The sequence below is a fragment of the Herpailurus yagouaroundi genome, unplaced genomic scaffold (genome assembly GCF_014898765.1).
Source record: "Herpailurus yagouaroundi ecotype Mexico unplaced genomic scaffold, PumYag 28, whole genome shotgun sequence".
NCBI classification, from domain to species: domain Eukaryota; kingdom Metazoa; phylum Chordata; class Mammalia; order Carnivora; family Felidae; genus Herpailurus; species Herpailurus yagouaroundi.
The window spans coordinates 110,431,094-110,445,562 of record NW_024412376.1 but is presented as its reverse complement, the minus strand read 5'-3'; the positions used below and the strand labels follow the sequence as shown (position 1 = coordinate 110,445,562).

At 38.0% G+C, this 14,469-nt stretch overlaps 1 protein-coding gene across 4 annotated transcripts in view; it reads left to right on the top strand.

The window, feature by feature from the left end:
* Positions 1-13,977, top strand: part of SLC4A4 (solute carrier family 4 member 4) — a 304,579-nt gene extending 290,602 nt beyond the window's left edge. For all 4 annotated transcript variants that reach the window (XM_040481605.1, XM_040481622.1, XM_040481596.1 and 1 more), the window contains 3 exons: positions 7,977-8,045; positions 10,959-11,132; positions 13,515-13,977. In XM_040481605.1, coding sequence (XP_040337539.1) covers positions 7,977-8,045; positions 10,959-11,132; positions 13,515-13,703 — 432 coding nt within the window. In that variant the 3' untranslated portion in view covers positions 13,704-13,977. The remainder of the gene's footprint in view (positions 1-7,976; positions 8,046-10,958; positions 11,133-13,514) is intronic.
* Positions 13,978-14,469: the final 492 nt, after the last annotated feature.

Genomic DNA, 14,469 nt, shown 5'->3' with positions numbered 1-14,469 from the left:
TTGTGTGTGTGTGTGTGTGTGTGTGTGTGTGTGTGTGTGTGTGTATGTGATGTAAGCATTTTATTCTGTTTTTTCTATTACCAATAGTGGCTAATTATTGATAATTTGTACTTTAGGCTTTGCACCACAGTACAAAGCATGCAAATTACCTATATACCTAGAAGCTATAAACAACCACTGTTGATATATCCTTCCAGATTTTTCTCTGAAAATTTTTGTTTATTTTTTTTAAGTTTATTCATTTATTGAGAGAGAGAGAGAGACAGAGAGAGAGAGAGAGAGCACGCGCACATGCAAGTGGGGCAGGGACAGAGAAAGAGAGAAAGAGAGAGAGAACCCCAAGCAGGCTCTGCACCATCAGCACAGAGCCTGATGCAGGGCTTGAACTCACAAACCGCAAGGTCATGATCGAGCTGAAGTCAGGCGCTTGACTGCCTGAGCCACCCACGTGCCTGCATTTTGTGTTTATTTTTAAACAATTCTAATTTTTAAGATTTTTTAAATGCTTGTTTAATTACCCAAGTTATGGAGCAGTACATTCTTATAGAGAATTCAAACAATATAGAAGTATAGAGACCAAAAGGCGAAAGCCCTCCTTTTCTCTCAAGTTGACACATTTATAAGTCAGTTGCCATTGAGATGAATTTAAGGAAAGTGGAACTATAATTTCTTAACCTATAGCTAAGACCAGCTTTGCCCTCAGGGTATTTAGATTAATGCATACCTTATGTACAAAATACTTGGTAAATAGTTAAAAGATGTAAATATTCATCTCTTGTCCTTGGTTTCCACAATGTTAGTTAACTGATTTAACTGATTTCTGACTAGAATCATGAAGGATTATATATTTCACATAACACATGGGAAAGTAAAATCAAAAATAACCTCAAAGTTGTTTCTGGTTACATATGGAGGACTCTACAGGTCAGGGTGCTGGGTGGCTCAGTCAGTTAAGTGTTCAACTCTTGATACTGGCTCAGGTCATGATCTCATGGTTTGTGAGTTCAATCCCTGCATTGGGCTCTGCGCTGACAATTCAGTCTGCTTGGTATTCTCTCTCTCTTCCTTTCTCTCTGCCCCATCTCCAACTCGTGTGTGTTCTCTCTCTCTCTCTCTCTCAAAATAATAGACTTGGGGTGCCTGGGTGGCGCAGTTAAGCGTCCGACTTCAGCCAGGTCACAATCTCGCGGTCTGTGAGTTCGAGCCCCGCGTCGGGCTCTGGGCTGATGGCTCGGAGCCTGGAGCCTGTTTCCGATTCTGTGTCTCCCTCTCTCTGTGCCCCTCCCCCGTTCATGCTCTGTCTCTCTCTGTCCCAAAAATAAATAAACGTTGAAAAAAAAATTAAAAAAAAAATAATAGACTTAAAAAAAAAGAGAGAGTACAGGTCTTACATTCTACAGGGACAGAGAGAAATCTATGACCACTTTTGCCAGTGCAAAGCAAGTTGTGGGGTAGGTTTGAAGTTGTGAGTTTCACAGCATCAAATCCACTACCAAAAGGCTTTTTGTTCCATTGTTGCCCCTTAGCTACCAGCACATCAACTGGTGGAAAGTGTAATGACAGCTTTTTACCACAGAGGCAATGGAACCTCTTTTTGGACAGATCCATTTTTAGAGAGGTCATTGCAGGCAATTGTGATCTCATGTTGTGGGAGGATCTACTAAGAATGAATTTGCCCCTGGGTTTCCTAACGGTGGACTAACACAACACAACTGCAGATTTTTCTTTTTTAATAGGGTCTCTTAGTTACTAGTAGAGGATAAATAGAAATCTTTCCATCAGTTCAAATGTACCTATCAGTCCCCACCCATTTTTTCTTTTATTTTTATATTATTTCTTTTCATTAATACAGTATAAAATCCTAACTCAAAAAGTCAGATGTGTTTAAAGGCTTTTTTTTTTTTTATTACAGCAAATGGGCTTTAATCTTGGAGAATCTGTCAGCTGAGTAATCATGTACGATCCCAAAGGGACACAGAGAACAGATACTGTATAAATTGCTATTTTTAGGAAGAGATGCAAGACATTTTCAACAACGCCTCTTCCTGACTATTTTCTAACCCTGCACCCAAATATGGCTGCAGAGGAGTTAAAGCTGAGAGCCCTTTTGTTCTTTATTTTACGATGAATCTTTTTGCCCCGATATGCAAAGCATCTTAGTATCTGCAGGAGCAGATTAGAATGCAGAGAAAGGAGAAAGAGAGGTACAAGGGATCAATGAGCATGAGTTCCTTTTGACCTTCCTTAAGCTCACCCTTGTTCAGCTGCTAATGTTCATAATCATGGCTATTCCCACCTGGCAACTCTGAGTCCATGCGAAGAGTCATTGTAGGAATCAGCAAAAAAGGTAGTTTAGCAGACATTTTTATTAGGCAAGGTTTTGCCCAAAATGTGGGAAATGAAATTATTTTGTTAATACAGTTTCCAACATATTGTGGGTAACCTAAATTTGAAATGAACAAGAATAAAGCAGTCCAGCATCGAGAATTGTGATTCCTTAACTTCAGTAAGTAGAACTATTCTTTACTTCAGGAATCACATCAGCTGATTTCAGATCATGTGCCCTTCTTATCGTTGAAATTTGGTGGGTTATAAGCATCCACTACAAAATTGTTGGTAGCTCATGTGAAAACTCAATACAAGAACAAGCGGATGTTGAGGGTACAGTTTAACTAAAACCTAAGTTATGACTAAGTAAAAGTCAGGATTAACCATTAACCTCAGAATTCACACAGAAAGGGGTATCAGGGGTTACTTTGGAGGAGGGAACCTTTCTCCTCCACCATTTGACTAATGTGTGTTTTAAAGGAACAAGTGACAACTTTAGAGAATGGTTTTACTTAAGAGTCTACCTTTGAAAGGCAGATCAAATGAACAGGATCAAGAAAAATATGTGGCTTTCACTTTTTAAAATGACATGGCTCAACACCTTCCCTGCTCAGCTCCCTGCATCCCCACAGGCTTAGCGGCCTCAGATGATGTAAGTAATTTTCTCCCTGCATTAAGCAGGGTGGGTAGTTGTTGCCTGAGCCTACTTATGCAGGCTTACTTTGAACATGAAATTTGTGACCTCTGTTTTGATCTCTTTGCTGCAGTCTGTCTTTTTACATGGAAGAGTGTAAGGAATCATAGCGTATTAGCTTTAAGTTCATGAGGATACCCCGTGACCTTAGCTAGCTGCAGTCATACGTGCCTCAAATCCCACCACCGATTCAGTACAGAACTGTGGGGAAGCAGGAAGAACTGGCTTCCCAGACCGGTTAAACAGTTTAGATCTGTGTCTCTGCAGCAGAAACACTGCCTGTTAAGCTAGTGTTCTGTATGGGGAAACTGGGGGAGACCACAGAGCAGCAAAAAAAGATGAAAGACAGTTCCTGGAGCTTTCTTTTCTCATTCTTTTGGCAAGCTTAAAGAAATAAAGATCAAGTAAAGTTCACTGCTACTTCTGTTGCCTTTGCTTGAATTAGTTCATTTTTAACATGAAGCGTAGCCAAAATTTGTCTTTGAGATTTGTTTAGGGTTCTAAAATGTAGAGGCTAGCGTTTAATTTGTATCTGGCAAGCATTTGTCGAGCTCCTACAATATCAGTAACAGGGAAACGAGGAGAGGGGATAGTGAGGACGAGGAATATGATGGTGGTAATAGCCACTTGCATTTACTGAGGTTGGCATTGGACCAAGAGCTCTGCACAGATTTTTTTTTTTTTAGTTCTCCAATAAAACCTATGAAAAATGTACATATAATTGCATCCATCTTACAGATAAAAAAATATATAAATAACTTGCCAAGTCACAGGGTTCTTAAATGGTAGAGCCAAGATTTGAACTCAGGCACTTCTGACTCCAAAGCCTGATCTCGTAACCATCATGGTTTATTGCCTTTTAAAATAAAACAATATTGCCCTCAGAGAACTCATTTACTTTCATTTCCCATGAGTTGATCTTCCCCAGCTTCTTTGATCCAATTTCCAGTTCTCTTATGTAGAGAGAAATGTGACATTTTCACAAACTCTTCATCATAAGTCACTCCATGGCTTCTTCAATGACTAGGGACCAGATTGCAAGGCGGCAGCTTCCTTATGGTCCCAGATTTTTAAAGCTGAAGGGCATTAGGATGTTATTTTCATAACGTATTCCTGAAGACAGTCACTATAGTTGAAAGAACAGCATTGCAGAGCTTATATAAAACCGAGGCTTCAAGTCTGACCTTTGCAACCATCCTTCTGGCCTATGCTGCTGCCCTACCCCCACTACAGAGGGACCAGAGGGGGCTAGGCTGGGCAGTTGCTAGTGATGGTTCTGATGCAAATAATGACATCAATACCACACTTATCATTTCTTGAGTGTCTATTATGAGCCAGGCCCTGAACTAGGTATTATGTAATCTTTATCATAACCACTGTATAGATGAGAATACTGGAAATAGAAGGGGACAATTTTCTCTGAGTTCCACAATGGGTAGAGCCAGAATTGGAACCCAGGTCTGTCTAACTTCTATGCTTCCATGTTCTCAATCAGTACCTCATTCTGAGTTTTACACATACACACACATACACACATACACATACAAAATGATTATTATTCTGCTGGGAGGCTTCACTCCTCTACTGAATTCTGTACTGTGGACAACCCACTACCGTCTACCTTTCTTATTAAATTTACCCTTTCACATTTTTTTCTTATGGGAATATTCTAACACTATCAGAAAATCAAAGAGAGGGCTAAGTAAAAAAGAGTGCAGGGGCGCCTGGGTGGCGCAGTCGGTTAAGCGTCCGACTTCAGCCAGGTCACGATCTCGCGGTCCGTGAGTTCGAGCCCCGCGTCGGGCTCTGGGCTGATGGCTCGGAGCCTGGAGCCTGTTTCCGATTCTGTGTCTCCCTCTCTCTCTGCCCCTCGCCCGTTCATGCTCTGTCTCTCTCTGTCCCAAAAATAAATAAACGTTGGGAAAAAAAAAATTAAAAAAAAAAAAAAAAGAGTGCAACTACATTCACTAGAATTTTAAAAATTTGGGGATGTAGTCTGAGTATGTGGAATCTTCATTGACTTCAATTTAATTTTTCTATCTGGTTGTAGGATCAAGCATTTAACTTTTTCATTTTTAATGTTTATTAAAGGCATTATAATATTTATTTACAATTAAGCCTTTTGGTTTTCTGGGTACATTTGTATAATTTTGTTTGCATAATTTTATCACTTGGCATTTCTTGAAGTGCCTGTGAATCTAGTATTCCTTGTGTTTTTTGAGTTTTTATTTCTCCTGTCTTGCCTTATAAAAATGTCTACCTGCTACTGCTATGTATATTATACTAGTTTAATTTAAAATGGGATCACATCTTTTTAAAACATTCTTTTTTTTCTTCCTTTGGGAAATTTCTGTTGTGATGCATTTTTAAGGATTGACCTTTTGATATGACTCATGAACCAAATCCAAAACAAAACAAAACAAAACAAAACACCAAAATCCTCTAACCCAGTAATTCTGTCAGGTTTCATCAAGATTTCCAAACTGAAAGATTTTTATTAAGACACACTGCACTATCTTAAAGAAAATGGTCAATTTTGTAAGACATCTGTATCACATTAAAGATGACCGCAAAATTGAATCAATAGCCTTCCTTATATGTGCTATTTCCTTTTCACCAAAGAATATTTTTTTAAAAAACATCATCATGGGGCACCTGGGTGGCTCAGTTGGTTGAGCGTCCAACTCTTGATTTCAGCTCAGGTCATGATCCCAGAGTTGTGGGATTGAGGCCCATATCAGCATGGAGCCTTCTTGAGATTCCTTCTCTCCCTCTGCCCCTCTCCACCCCCTCTCCACCCCTTTCCTCTCAGAAAACTAATGGGTGGGGGGGGGGGTTGGTTTGGGGGGGGGGGGGGCGGGAACAAAAAAAACCCCCATCATCATATGTAAGGCTGTTATCCTACCCATACCCCATTCTGAGTTAATGGTACCTTCTGATTTTATTTTATGGTAGATTTGGTGAAATCTATCATAAATTCAGAGAGAATGGACCCCAACACCATAGCACAACTTTCCACCACTCTGGTGCTAGAACTGTAATAGAGAAAATATTTGGCTAAACTTAGGGGAGGGGTGGAGATAAGGCTCAATATCACCTTTGTGATTACTTTCTTTCAAGCCAGAAAAAACACTTCACCCAGATTAAAAAGTAACTACTACAGGATTTCTAACTAGTTGCCCAACTGTAAAAGAACTATACTTCTCTTTTCCCCTTCTACCTTTCTTTCCTTCCCAAGGTATTAGAAATGAGCTAACAGGAAAGGGATCATCATATATTAAAGGGACATGGGAGTGCCCTTGCCTGCAAAAGACATTTTAAAAAGTTTAAAAATGAGTGGAAGCTATGAAATGGTTTCTTTGTTAGTCATTTTTTGGTCAGTTCGTACAGAGGAATGGAAATGTGCACATTCTAAAGCAAACAAGGCACATGTCAGACCTCAAGTGCTTGAATGTGACGTGCTCACCTCTTTGTGGTGACTGTTAGGTATTACAGCACACGTGGCTTCCCTACCACTCCGGCCGCCCCTCCCACCCCTTCAGCATTCAGTGTCATTTTTTTCTGAGATCAAGATCAGATTAGCTATGTTACAATTATTAGTTTTTTTCTAGAAGAATCATGTGATATTCTGTGTAAATAAATATATCTATTACATATAAATTTAGTAATTCCTATAGCTAGCCAATAACAACTGGAGATAGTCATGACATATTTTGAGTATACTAATTCCCCAGTAGGGGTCAAAACTACAAAACTGTTTCATTTTATTTATTTGTTTATTTGTTTGTTTGTTTGTTTATTTAATGTTTACTTATTTTAAGAAAGAGACAGTGCATATACATGGGGGGAGGGGCAGAGAATCTTCTTGCTCAGCGTGGAACCCGACATAGGGTCTGTCTCAGGACCCTGAGATCATGACCTGATCAAGAGCTGCTTAACTGACTAAGCCACCCAGGTGCCCCAGATACAGAACTGTTTTAGGTAATTACAAGGAGAGGCTGGTAGAAATTGTGCTTCATTTAATACATGTAATAGTTCTTTAAAAATTACTCTGAAGTCATACTGTTTTCTGGCTACAATAGCCTCCTTTATGTAGAATTGGTAAGATGGGACTTAATTGATTGTGGTTTTTGAAAACTGAAATTACTTGCACTTCTTTTCAGAATCCAAGCTTGAGAACCTTTTGTTGTTTAAATAGAAGACTTCCCAGAAACAGAATCATCCTTATTTCCACAGTACTCAGGACATTTCAAAGGTCTAGGAATAGATAAAACTCAGGGAAGATGGCTTTGCAACTTCCCATTGTTAAAACACTTTGTATTAGTACAAAAGACTCTTGCTAATTAATGCATTAAAATTATTCACTTTTTAAAGATGTGTATTACTACATGTGTGTAATGAGTTGCTTCTGTATGCTCAATGCTCCTTTTAAGCAGTGTTCTCATTATTTAGTCCTCTTAATATTCCTTAGAGAAAGAAAGGGGACAGCCACTTCATGTTTGGTTCATTGAGAGCGGCATTTACACACCAAGCCAATAGATCATTTGGCAAAAATTATTAAGGAAAAAAATCAACAGGCTGTTGGAAAGGAACTTGGTCTCAGGAGCTAAGCAACCGTCCGCTTCTCTTTCTACCTCACAGTCCATGCAAACATCTGGTTTACATAATCTTTCCTTTTAAGGGGAAAGGAAAACAAACTTTTTTTTCCCATTAAAAACTTATTTTTTGAGGTCATGCATGCTCATTGTTTAAAAAAATGCAAACAGGATCAAATGAAAGTTGAAAGTCTCCCTCCATTTATTTCTAGCACAGAGTTTAGAAGTTTATCATGATGAGTATTATTATGTCCCATCTTTTAGTTTCAGATTTGGCTTTTATTTAAACTATACTTCTTCATTATTGTTTTTATTATTGTTGTTTTTAACCTCTCTCTGACTTTTTTTTTTCTTTCTAGTTTATTCCCATGCCTGTACTGTATGGCGTGTTCCTGTATATGGGGGTAGCATCCCTTAATGGTGTACAGGTAACTTTTCTATAGCAATCTAAGTATAGTTGTATTTTTTCCAGTAGTAATAGTAGTCCAGTAACAGATCTTTGAGGAAAAGCGCTACTCATTAACTGCTGAGTTTTTTAAATGCATATATTTACAGAAAACAAACTGGTGGTTGCCAGAGGGGAGGTAGGTCGGGGGATGGGTAAATTCGAGAAAGGGAATTACCAGTACACTTCTCATGATGAGTATGGAGTAATGTACAGAATTGTTGAATCGTTACACTGTACACCAAAAATAATATAACACTGCATGTTAAAGAAAGAAAATGCATTTGTTTGCTACTTTCTCTGCCAAACACCTGCTTTTTATTTGAGTTAATTAACAAAATTAATTTGTGTTAACAAATGTTATCATACATACCCATTCTCGAAATAAGCTGTTAAAGGTCATTTCGCTAGGAAAGTGACAGAGGACCTGGGATCACCTTCCTCCCTCCCTTCTGTCCTTCCTCTTCTCCTGCCTTCATCTCCAGAAAGAAATCTAGCCCTTCCAGTGTGCTCTTCAAGATCCTATTTATCTCTTCGCCTTTAAACTATTCTAAGAACAGGCTGTTATTTGATTTACTTTTCATATGGCTGTGATCAGTGATCAAAAGTTTTGAACCAATAAAAGAATAAAGTCAATGTGGTTTAGTGCTACTTTTGTCCAAAACTTCAGCTATCCACAATTTGGGTAAAACTGGCCCCCTTTAAAAAAAAAAAAAATCATTAGGAAGAACTTTGTAAGGGACTTTGTCTTTCAATTGAGGTTTAATTTAATTGGCACCAGGAAACTGGAAGTACTTCTGCTGTTTTCTGGCACCTTGTTAATTGTAGCCTTATTTAGCACTTACTAATGTTTTAATGGGAAAAGACGGCATGTTCTGTGAACATCATAAGAATTCATTTAAACCCCCTCATAGTAGTCCTTGCTTTCATTTATTGAATTTAGATTAATTTGGTTTTAGAGTCAGATAGAGCGGGGCAGGTGGCCAGACCCCCAAAAGCAGACAAGGCTATTTTATTTTCCCTTCTTTAGGTCCCATTAGGATATTTGTCACAAAATACAAGGTGGTTCTTCATAGATTGGACTAGATGAATGTGAATGGGGGTTTACTTGTGCCTGTGAAACTTCGGACAAGTACAGATATATAAAAACAATACTGGGGCGCCTGGGTGGCGCAGTCGGTTAAGCGTCCGACTTCAGCCAGGTCACGATCTCGCGGTCCGTGAGTTCGAGCCCCGCATCGGGCTCTGGGCTGATGGCTCAGAGCCTGGAGCCTGTTTCCGATTCTGTGTCTCCCTCTCTCTCTGCTCCTCCCCCGTTCATGCTCTGTCTCTCTCTGTCCCAAAAATAAATAAACGTTGAAAAAAAATATTTAAAAAAAAATAAAAAAAAATTAAAAAAAAATAAAAAAAATACTTTATTTTTACCTGGCATTGTAAAAATATTCTTTTTTTCCCTCAGTGGAAAAATATAAAACTAATAATGACCCCCAAACTAATAGTTCTTTTTTCTTTTCTTTTCTTTTCTTTCTTTCTTTCTTTCTTTCTTTCTTTCTTTCTTTCTTTTTCTTTCTTTCTCTTTCTTTCTTTCTTTCTTGTTTTTGTTTTTGCCTTAATAAGTCAGTCTAGATCAGAAGTTAGACTTTATGTCTTTAACTGATGATTGGAGCTCATTACATGTTTATTAAATTAAACAGAAGGCAAAAAAAAATCAAGAATTTCATAGTGATGGGGAAAAAACCTTTGCTAAAGGGACAGCTCGTGGATTTCTTAAATTCAGCAGTGCTATTGCCCCTATTGCCTTTTCTCTTCACTTTTCTCCCTATTCTCCCTCTTTCAGACCTTTTGGCAAGATTTGATTTAGCAAGAAATTTTGTAACACAATCTTTATAAACAGCAAGGCCCCCTCCAATGAAAAGTAGGCCTGGATGGAGAAAGAAAGTTTGTTACATAGCAAATAGCTTCTGAGCAGCTTGTCCATAACAGTCTTCTTTACTTGTACACTTCTCCCTTTCCTCCAGAAAGAAAGCAGAAATACTGTTTCAGAGTTTTATTACATCATAATTCAATTCAGCAGCTATTTACTGAATATCTTTTATTTGAAAGATCCTATGGTAGGTACTGAAATATCATTCTTATCATCATCAACGTAAACTCAGCAGTTAAGCTTTGAGGCACAGTACCTGGCACAGAGATGCTCGGTGGTCAGTTTAGTACCTGTTTCTGCACAGCACTGTGATAGCCTCCCCTAGGTTCAGATATCTGGTTGTTGATACTCTGAAACTCACTATAAAAGTCCTATGGCTTTTCTTTGAAAAGAAATGGTAGTGAATTGCTGCATGTTATTAGTTAAGTTATGCCGTAGATAAATAGTATGGAATTTACGAAAATACCAGTGCATTCCCATTTTCAAGTTGGATGCTTCCTTTCTATCCTTGAAACATCCCTTAAATGCATAAGATGCATAGTAGCATCCTCTCTTCTTTCAGGTAAGGTGACTGAGGCAGAGTAAGATACATGACTTACATGTCTTCCTTTAGCACATCATGACGAAATTAGTCACAAGATCCTCTCTCCCAAGACTCAGATAGTAAAAATAGAAAGGAAGAGATGAGCATCTAGAATTTATATTTGGCTTTGTGACTTTATTCTTTGGTAGCCACTTTATCTCATATATCTACATCACATTCCTGCAAAGTAATAGGAATTGGAAGACTCCTCTTATGTCTCACTGTGCTGGACTAAATTTCTGCACTCCCTGACCAATGTCCTCTGGAAGGGAGACTGCTTGCCTAAACTATAGTATATAAATCACTAATCATTAGTTAGGCATTGTGGAAAAGAGTTTGCATATCAGCTCTTGAAGTAATACAGTTGTACTCTCTTCTTCCCTCCCCAGTTCATGGATCGTCTGAAGCTGCTTCTGATGCCCCTGAAGCACCAGCCAGACTTTATCTACCTGCGCCATGTCCCCCTGCGCAGAGTCCACCTGTTCACTTTCCTGCAGGTGTTATGTCTAGCCCTGCTCTGGATCCTCAAGTCCACTGTGGCTGCTATCATCTTCCCAGTCATGGTAGGGATTCCTTTCCTTGAGCCTACCCATCAAGTCATACCAATATCATTTGTTATTGTAATGTAGAAGACATACATATCTTCTCTGTGTGGTTCTACTCTTTTCCAGCTTTGACCAAATAACTTTGAATTGATCAGTTGTAATTTAAGGTTCCTATGTCTGTGGTCATCTACACTGGACTTTAGTGTCAGACTCAGCTGAGTTCAAATCCCAGTACTGGTTTCTGCTGATCAGGGAACCTTCATGAGCTGCCATTAACTTGTTCGTAAAATGGGCATGGCATTAGTATTGTCACTCTGAGCATCACTAATAAATATCAAGTATAGAGCACAGTGCCTGACATTAGGTAGACATCAGTGCACATTAGTTATCTTTAAAATATTGTATAATAGAATCAGTCTAAATAACAAAGCATAACGCATTTCAGTCCAAATAATAAGAAAGCAAGTTTGGCAGCTTCTGACAGGTCATCCAGTGACTTAGAAGAAATGGAGTGAGAAGTGCAGTTTTTGAACTGCTTGCTGGTTTGCATCATGCTAAGTTTAAGGGTAAGTCTGGGCTCTCAGATGATGAGAAGCAAGGTAACATAACTAACATTGCACTTAGAAGTACAAGTGAAAGAAGTAAAAAAGGAAATGCTAGGTCTATTTTTGGCTTTATCACTAAATTTTATACTTTACCATAACTTTCCATTTCTTGCAAGAAAATGTACATGTGTACACTTGAAACAAGTCACCAAGCCAGCCTCTCAGTCTGCTTTGTCTCTCCCACAGAATTTTCATACACAGACCATATTTTATTTTTTATAAAAGTCCTCTTACTCTTACCCAAGATTATTATTTTATCCTTTTTTTAGTATTATTTATTTATTTTGAGAGAGAGAGAGAGAGAGAGAGAGCGCGCGAGCGCGTGCATGGGAGAGGCAGAGAGAGAGGGAGAGAAAGAATCCCAAGCAGGCTCCACACTGTCAGTGCACAGCCTGATGACTTGATCCCACAAACTGTGAGATCATGACCTGAGCCAAAATCAAGAGTTGGACACTTAACCAACTGAGCCACCCTGGTGCCCCTCATTTATCTTACATGTGTTTGTTGTTTGTAAATTTTTTTTTTCTCCAAGGGAAAACAAAAAGGAAGGAGGAAAAAAAAATTATATAAAATACTAGTGATGTTTGCCATATTTTTTTTTCACTTATATCCCTTTTTTCCCCTTAAACTCTGTTAACTTACTGGAAAACACAATGAGTGTGAGAAATGACTGCCATTTGCCCATTGGTATAGTCTACCTATTAGTTTTGCTACAGGCAGGAAAAATAAAGTAAGGTCTGCATAAATTTGAAATGTATCCAGTAAATCACTTAATGCTGATGCTGTAAATAATAATAATAAATGTGTTATCTGTATAAAGTATTTTTTACTTTTCCAGAGGTTTTGTTTGATCACAAAGCAATAGTATAATATCAGTAGGGTAGATGTTGTTAATTTCTCCTGGAGATGAAAAATGGACATATAGAGAGCATGATGTGGATAAACCCAAATGTTTAATTTGAGACAGTCATGACTCCTATATCCTAGTACATACTAATTTTATTCTTGAGCAAAGGCATCTTTAATGTACTTTTACAAGTTACTCTTCAAGGGCAACTCATAGAATCAAAAGTACGTATTTTTTTTAAGAATACTGATTTTAGAGGTAGACAGCTGAGGGCCCTTTGTATTTTGTTTTCTGGCTTTGTGATTTTGGATGTCTCTAAGCCTCAGTTTCCTCACTTGTAAGATAGAGATCATAATATCTACTTTTTGAGTTTGTGGTGGGAATAAATGAGAAAAATACCGCCTAAGAGTTTAACACATCTGTCACACAGTAAGTTTTCAGGTCATGGTAGTGATTGAAGTCACCCAGTAGATTAAGTGGTCTGTGTGTACTCAAATGCTGTCTCATTATTAGTACCTTGAAGATGTTTTAGTGTACTGTATGTCATACAAATTTTCTTGATTTTCAAAAACCTGTATAATGTTTTAATTTTGAATAATTAGAAATCATATGCAGGCTGTTTTTTCCCTTTAAACTCTCAGCCATTTATTAAAAATCTGACATGGAAGAAAATGGTTTAAAAAATAATCCTTTCGTGTTGAAATTCTAAGTGAATGTGATCATACATTTAAGTGAACAAAGTGAGTTTGACTTAGTACTTTTATGATCCAACTTCCCCATAAAGAAGATGTTTATGGTCCACTTAATATAAATCCATATAAGCAAGATGAGTTCTGTCATATTCTCACCTTCTATAAGTTTCTACTGCCTTTGATAGAGTAGTGTCAATACTCACTATGACTTTATCTGACCTTGTTTCTTTCCTACTTTCTATATTTGTCCTTGTAGATCTTGGCACTTGTAGCTGTCAGAAAAGGCATGGACTACCTCTTCTCCCAACATGACCTCAGCTTCCTCGATGATGTCATTCCAGAAAAGGACAAGAAAAAGAAGGAAGATGAGAAGAAAAAGAAAAAGAAGAAAGGAAGTCTGGACAGTGACAATGATGATGTAAGGCTTTCCAAAATTCCAAAGTAAAGCTAAACAAATAAATGTGAGACATTTATGGATGTCATATATATATTATACTTTATGTGAGATGAATTCGGAGAATTTACCTGGCTGTGTTACATGCCAGTCTTCCTTTGCCCTTTATTTTCTTTCTTTAGTTTTTTTTTATATTTTCTGAAGTCCTTCTATAGCCATTAATATACTGATAGCAATAAAATGACTCCCCCCACCACCAAAAAAAACAAAAAAAAAAACAAAAAAAAAAACACATCTAAAGAACTCCAATCTCCCATTTCACAGATAAAAAGAAAATTTGCTTCATAATGCTGTAAAATGTATTTGCTTTACTATTGATAATCCAGGGTTTAACTTTGAGATAATAACTCAGTTTTATGTAATTTTAAGCCTGATGTAGACAAATACCTGTGACTTCACCTCCTGTGATCTATGTATCCATTTGAGTAGGCACTCAACCAAAGTCCTCTGCTGTTGTAGTTACCCTCACACTGGACTTGAAGATTATTTCTCTGTGACCCTTCAAGGAAAAGGAAAGGGTCTTAGAGCCTAGGGTCGTTTTACAGAATTGTAGTTGTCAGTTTTGTAGTCCAAATGATCCTCCTGCAATTGGGTGATTAAGGTTAGAGAAATAAAACTATTGCCCATTTTTTCATCTTTAGTTTAGGAGACCGTTTCATGGGTGCTGCAGTAGGGGTCTGTAATCAGTGCTAGGAGAAAAGCTGGGATTTTTACACACACACACACACACACACACACACACACACACACACACACA